Source organism: Antechinus flavipes, chromosome 3 (genome assembly GCF_016432865.1).
Source record: "Antechinus flavipes isolate AdamAnt ecotype Samford, QLD, Australia chromosome 3, AdamAnt_v2, whole genome shotgun sequence".
Taxonomy (NCBI): Eukaryota; Metazoa; Chordata; class Mammalia; order Dasyuromorphia; family Dasyuridae; genus Antechinus; species Antechinus flavipes.
The window spans coordinates 553,680,850-553,687,996 of record NC_067400.1 but is presented as its reverse complement, the minus strand read 5'-3'; the positions used below and the strand labels follow the sequence as shown (position 1 = coordinate 553,687,996).

Below are 7,147 nucleotides of genomic sequence, written 5' to 3'. Positions count from 1 at the left end.
GCTTCTGACTACCACTTCCCTCCAACAGCCCTACCCTTTTATAGCCCCAATCACTTTCTTATACCTTTCCCCCTTAATTTCTGTTTTCCCTTTTATTAACCTCCCCCTTTTTTCCCTTTCCCCCTCCCAATTCCCTATAACGTGAGACAAATTTCTCTGTGAAATCAAAAATGTCTAATGTTCTCTTTTTGAGCCAAATCTGATAAGAGTACATGTTCATCTCTCTCCCTTTTGCCCTCAATTATAATAGATCTTCTTTGCCTCTTCATGAGATATAATTTCTCACATTTTATCTCCATTTTTGTCTTTTTCCCCTTTCCACCTCCAGTTTCTTGTTTATATTATCATAGTAAAATAAAATTATACTTGCACTCTCGATATATACCCATAACAGAGATATAGTTCTCAAAAGTTCTTTCCTTTTAACTTTGTTTTATATTTGGAGGGCAAATTTTTTGTTCAGCTCTGGTATTTTCATCAGAAATAAATGAAATTCACTTGTATCATTGAATGTCTATCTTCTTTTCTGAAAGATAATGCTCAATTTAGCTGGATAATTTATTCCTGGATGCATTTCACATTCCATTGCCTCTGGGAATACCAGATTTTCCTTTTATATGGAAGATGATTTAGCATTACCAGGTTTATAACACCTTTTTTCTTCCTGGAATTAAGCTCTTCATTTATTTAGTGGCAGAGCTCAGATTGGAAAACTTGTCCTTTGGGTGGTCCTAGAACTTCTTGCCATCTAGATTACTAGCGTAAAATTCAAATAGAAACAGGGTCCACTTAACCCCACATAAATATCCTATAAGGATACATATTGATTTAAACAACTCATATTAATGCTATCTATGTTCTATTTTTTTTATCTTGAGTAATAGTTCCTAATTACATTTTTTTAATTATAGTTTTTTATTGACAAAACATATGCATGGATAATTTTTCAACATTGACCCTTGCAAAAACTTCTTTTCCAACTTTTCCCCTCCTTCCCTCCACCCCCTCCCCTCAATGGCAGGTAGTTCCATACATGTTAAATATGTTAAAGTATAAGTTAAATACAATATATGTATGCATGTCCATACAGTTATCTTACACAAGAAAAATCAGATTTAGAAAGAAATTAAAAATAACCTGAGAAGAAAAATAAAAATACAAGCAAACAATAACAGAAAGAGTGGAAATGCTATGTTGTGGTCCACACTCATTTCCCAGTGTTCTTTCACTGGATGTAGCTGGTTCTGTTCATTACTGATCAATTGGAACTGATTTGAATCCTCTCATTGTTGAAGATAGCCACTTCCATGAGAATTGATTCTCATATAGTATTGTTGTTGAAGTGTATAATGATCTCCTGGTTCTGCTCATTTCACTTAGCATCAGTTCATGTAAGTCTCTCCAAGCCTCTCTGTATTTATCCTGCTGCTCATTTCTTACAGAACAATAATATTCCATAACATTCATATACCACAATTTATTCAGCCATTCTCCAATTGATGGGCATCCATTCAGTTTCCAATTTCTACCCACTAGGAAAAGGGCTGCCACAAACATTTTTGCACATACAGGTCCCTTTCCCTTCTTTAAGATCTCTTTGGGATATAAGCCTAGTGGAAACACTGCTGGATCAAAGAGTATGCACAGTTTGATAACTTTTTGAGGATAGTTTCAAACTGCTCTCCAGAATGGTTGGAGCTATTCACAGTTCCATTGGCAATGTATCAGTCCGCCTGTTTTCCCACATCCCCTCCAACATTTGTCATTATCTTTTCCTGTCATCTTAGCCAATCTGACAGGTGTATAGTGGTATTTCAGAGCTATCTTAATTTGCATTTCTCTGATCAATAGTGATTTGGAGCACTTTTTCATGTGGCTACAAATAGTTTCAATTTCTTCATCTGAAAATTGTCTGTTCAGATCCTTTGATAATTTATCAATTGGAGAATGGCTTGAACTATTATAAATTTGAGTCAATTCTCTAGAAATGAGGCCTTAATCAGATCTTTTGGATGTAAAAATGTTTTCCCAGTTTATTGCTTCCCTTCTAATCTTGTCTGCATTAGTTCTGTTTAGTTTTTAAACCATCAGCAAGCATCATATGTGGTGAGGATAAACTAGAACCATTCCCAATAAGATCAAGGATGAAACAAGTTTGCCCACTATCACCATTGCTATTCAATATTGTATTAGAAATGCTAGCCTTGGCACTAAGAGAAGAAAAAGAGATTAAAGGAATTAGAGAAGGTAATGAGGAAATCAAACTATCACTCTTTGCAGATAATATGATGATATACTTAGAGAACCCCAGAGAATCAACTAAAAAGTTATTAGAAATAAATGAGAACTTAGCAAAGTTGCAGGGTACAAAATAAATTTACATAAATCATCAGCATTTTTATACATCACTAACAAAATCCAATAGCAAGAGATACAAAGAGAAATTGCATTTAAAATAACTGATAATATATACTATTTGGGAATTTATCTGCCAAGGGAAAGTCAAGAACTAAATGAGCAAAACTACAAAACACTTTCCACACAAATAAAATCGGATATAAACAATTGGAAAACTATTAAGTGCTCTTGGATAGGTTGAGCGAATATAATAAAGATGATGATACTACCTAAACTGATCTATTTATTTAGTGCTATATAATCAGACTCCCAAGAAACTATTTTAATGACCTAGGAAAAAATAACAACAAAATTCATCTGGAAGAACAAAGGGTCAAGAATTTCAAGGAAACTAATGAAAAAAAATCAAATGAAGGTGGCCTAGCTGTACCTGATTTAAAACTATATTATAAAGCAGCAGTCACTAAAACCATTTGATATTGATTAAGAAATAGACTAGTTGATCAGTGGAATAGATTAGTTTCAAAGGACAAAATAGTCAATAACTTTAATAATTTAATGTTTGACAAATCCAAACACCTCAACTTTTGGGATAAGAATTCACTATTTGACAAAAACTGCTGGGAAAATTGGAAATCAATATGGTAGGAACTAAGCATTGATCCACACTTAAAACTGTACACCAAGATAAGATCAAAATGGGTTCATGATCTAGGTATAAAGAATGAGATTACAAATAAATTAGAAGAACATAGGATAGTTTACCTCTCAGACCTGTGGAGGTGAAGAAGAAGGAATTTGTGACCAAAGAAGAACTAGAGATCATTATTGATCACAAAATAGAAATTGTTGATTATATCAAGTTAAAAAGCTTTTGTTCAAGCAAAACTAATGCAGACAAGATTAGAAGGGAAACAATAAACTGGGAAAACATTTTTACAGTCAAATGTTCTGAGAAATGCCCTATTTCCAAAATATATAGAGAATTAACTCTAATTTATAAGAAATTCCAATTACATTTTAATCTGATTCATCATTGACTGGGCTTAATAATGGCCATGTGTATTTGATATCTATGATCTAGGTACCTGAATTGGAAATCTCTCCACATTATATTTGTCAAGTGATCATCTCCCTATCACTTGAAGCCCTCCAATAATGGTGGCTCTCTTTCAAAGAATATCAATTCTTCTCATCCCAAGCATAGTGCTTAATCCATCACACACTACTACTTCCTTTGTAGTGTTTATTAAGAGCTCTAGAATCACATCAAGTTGACAAAAAATTGCTTGTTGATGTAACAAATGAGCATAAACATTTAAGTGCTTAGTATATGCCAAGAATTGTGCTAAGCACTGGGCATAAACAAAAGGACTATTCTGAATCATAAGTTTTCATGTCATTCATCTAGTCTATCATTTCTCTTTCTCAACTTGATCCTTTCCCCCCCTTAATCTCAAACATTTATTAGAGAATTCAATGATTCCTATTTCCTCACCTGGAATTATGGAAGACTTATTTAGACTTCAACATTGCTTTAACCTCCATGCTTCAATCACAGGCTTCAGCCATAGTCAAAATACCAAAGTATTTTGGTGTGTGTGTGGGTAAATACGATTTTTGCCAGTGCCAAACAGAGTTGGTGTCCATAGGCTACCTGCACTTTGGATATAGGGGCTAAACTAAAAATAATGAATATGAAGACTAAATAACCTTAGGTTGTTGCTGTGGTCATCTGTAAATTTAAATTGTGTCTGACTTTTTGTGACTCAATTTGGAGTTTTCTTGGCAAAAATACTGAAGTGCTTTCCATTTGCTTCTCCAGCAGTAACATTATTGTGAACCCTTAATTCTCACTGGTTCCAAGTTTTCCTCATCACTTTCTGATCAGGTTACCTCTCAACCATAAGTGAGGTCATAATCTTTAGAATAAAGGATTCTGGATTCTGAATTCCCTCCCTTATTCTTAGATGATTGCATATGTTAGTTTTTTTAAATTGTTTTTTATATTGTTGTTGGTTCTGACTCTAGACTTTTGATTGATGAAGAAACAGAAGAGATGATTAATTATCTCAGGTTGGCTATGCTGAGAATAATGCTTCACATTTCTACTAAATACTAAATAAATTCATCACAAAGCTCTATGATGTCAGTAGCAAGAACAGCATGATCCTCAGACTCCACAGTCAGTGTCTTTTCTCTTATGCTCACTGTCTCCCCTGATATCCTAGTTTTCACAGCTCACAGGCTTAGGCTTTTCCCTAAGTGATTTCAGGAGTGAGTATAGGTCTCCTAAGGGGACTCCAGGGCTACAGGCTCCCAGAGCAAGGAGGAGCCTAGATTATAAATCTTCCTCATCTAAAAAGATGGAAAAAGGAGAGAAGCTTCTGTTGCCCTTTCAGACAAACAAGGGTCTGGAGGTTTCCTTGGGGCAGGTAAGTCCTGGTTTGGCTGAAATTGGCAGATGGAATTTCAGATAGATATCTCTTTGAAAGTATGAGTATTCTCTGTTCTAGAGATTAGAAGCTCAGGCACTCAGGCAGGATGACTGAAGACCTGAACCAGAGTTTCAAAGTTTCAGAGAGTCTAATCAAGATCATCTCCCCTCTTCTAGCCTAGAATCCTGGCTCTCAGACATAAGGCTCAAGGATACCCCATCCCCCTCATTCTATCACCAACCATTCTCACCCTTCCTAGGAGCAGACAGAATGATTGCATACTCTACCCCTCACTGCCCTAGTTTGTACTCCTCAACACATTGATTTAAGGATTTTTTCTGCTCCCAGAGCCAGATTGTCTTTGACTGAGTGGAGAGTTCCTCCTTGCCCACTCAGGGTCTCTGACACCCAGACAGGCCCACCAGTGACCTTCCCAGGCACAACTTCAACTGAGACTGATCTCTTAGTACATTTCCTTTTTTCATCCATCACCTGAGGTTTAAAAAGAAAGATGATTTGGATGAAGGACCATGCCTCCTTTCCCCTAATCATGTCTTCAAGGCTCTCTCTCCTACCACGATGCCAATAGATCCTCCATTCCTCTGAGTTTCTGATGTTTTTTGTAGGACAGAATCTCAGAACTAAAAGGGACCTATGAGATCATTCTAAGGCAGTGTGCTGTCCCATTAAGTAGTCACCTTTATAGCATTTTGACAAGTGGCTATCTATACTCTTACAGAAGATCTGAGATAAGAATCTAAGCTGGGCTCCTGTTTCCATAAACTTTGTGATTATATCCACAGTAAAGAAGCCTCTCTTGTCATGCTGGAATCACCTTGCAACCAGACATCAGCTAGTTCTTTCACCCTTATGGGTATCCCAGGACTGGAGAGGGCACACCTCTGGCTGGCAGGTCCGTTGACCTTGATGTATGCTATGGCCCTTGTGGGCAACACTCTGATTTTGACTGTGATCTGGGTCGAATCTACTCTGCACGAGCCCATGTTCTACTTCCTGTGCATTCTGGCAGTTGTCGACATCCTCATGGCAACCTCTGTGGCCCCCAAGATGTTGAGCATCTTCTGGTCAAGTGATGGTGTCATCTCATTCACTGCCTGCTTTGCTCAGATGTATGTGGTCCATGCAGCCACCGCTGCTGAGACAGGGCTGTTGTTAGCCATGGCTTTTGATCGCTATGTGGCCATCTGCAAACCCCTGCACTATCAAACCATTCTCACACCCAATACGATGTTGGGGATTGGTCTGGCTATCATGGTGAGAGCTATTCTGATCATGACTCCATTGAGCTGGATGGTGATCCAACTGCCATTCTGTGCCTCCCACGTGGTCCCCCATTCCTACTGTGAGCACATGGCTGTGGCCAAGTTGGCGTGTGCTGATTATATGCCCAGCAGCCTTTATAGTCTGATTGGTTCCTCAATTATTGTAGGTTCTGATGTATCCTTTATTGCTGCCTCTTATACCCTGATTTTGCAAGCAGTATTTAGACTTTCTTCCAAGGATGCCCAATTCAAGGCTCTCAGCACATGTGGCTCCCATGTAGGGATCATGGTGCTCTACTATCTCCCTGGAATGATATCCCACTATGTGGAATGGTTTGGACAAGATGTGGTGCCTTTGCACACTCAGGTGCTACTTGCTGATTTTTATTTGGTCATTCCCCCAACTTTGAACCCTATCATCTATGGTCTGAGGACCAAGCAAATCTTAAAGCGAGTATTAGATATAATAGGAAACTGTTGGTCTATAGTGCCAAGGCTCAAATTGGAGAAACCCTGAATGAGGGCTTAATCATAGATGTTATAAAACCAGGATGGGGATGAGGATGGGCTCTTGTTTCATTTGTATTAAAAAATGAGAATTAAAAACTTCCTTTTACTAATACATGTTGATGTCATCTCTAAAACTTGAGAGATTAGGTAACAGGTCCCAGGATTACACATTGATATATGTCAGAGGAAGAACTTAAACTCAGCTCTTCCTAGCTTCAAGACCAGTTCCATATCCATTATACAACATTGCTTCTCTGGTACTAGGTTTGTGACAAAATGAAGGGAATAACCTCTTAGACTTAGACCAAATTATAAAACTTCGTTGTCTAGAGTTATCAGTCTTCTTGGAAAATACCCATTTGTACACTGGCCAATAGGACTAATTTTAGAGAATTGAACTGTGTAGGAGAGAACTATGCTGCCTGTGTTTGAACCCTCTCATCAGAGGTGATTGGAGGCTGTATTTCTACTTTTCATGGACATTGTGTAGTAATTTCCTACTGTGGATAAAAGGATGAGCAGGATCACCTCCAATATCATCGAATTGTAATTGTATTT

General features: G+C 37.5%; 1 protein-coding gene across 1 annotated transcript; it reads left to right on the top strand.

Moving 5' to 3' along the window:
* Positions 1-5,606: 5,606 nt before the first annotated feature.
* LOC127557402 (olfactory receptor 52I2-like) lies at positions 5,607-6,596 on the top strand. Its single transcript, XM_051990732.1, has one exon. The coding sequence runs from the start codon at positions 5,619-5,621 to the stop codon at positions 6,594-6,596; it is 978 nt and encodes a 325-aa protein (XP_051846692.1). The 5' UTR covers positions 5,607-5,618.
* The last annotated feature ends 551 nt before the right edge of the window (positions 6,597-7,147 follow it).

What these genes read in the sequence shown, in the direction of transcription:
- LOC127557402 (XM_051990732.1), top strand. Translation starts at nt 5,619, where the DNA reads ATGCTGGAATCACCTTGCAACCAGACATCAGCTAGTTCTTTCACCCTT.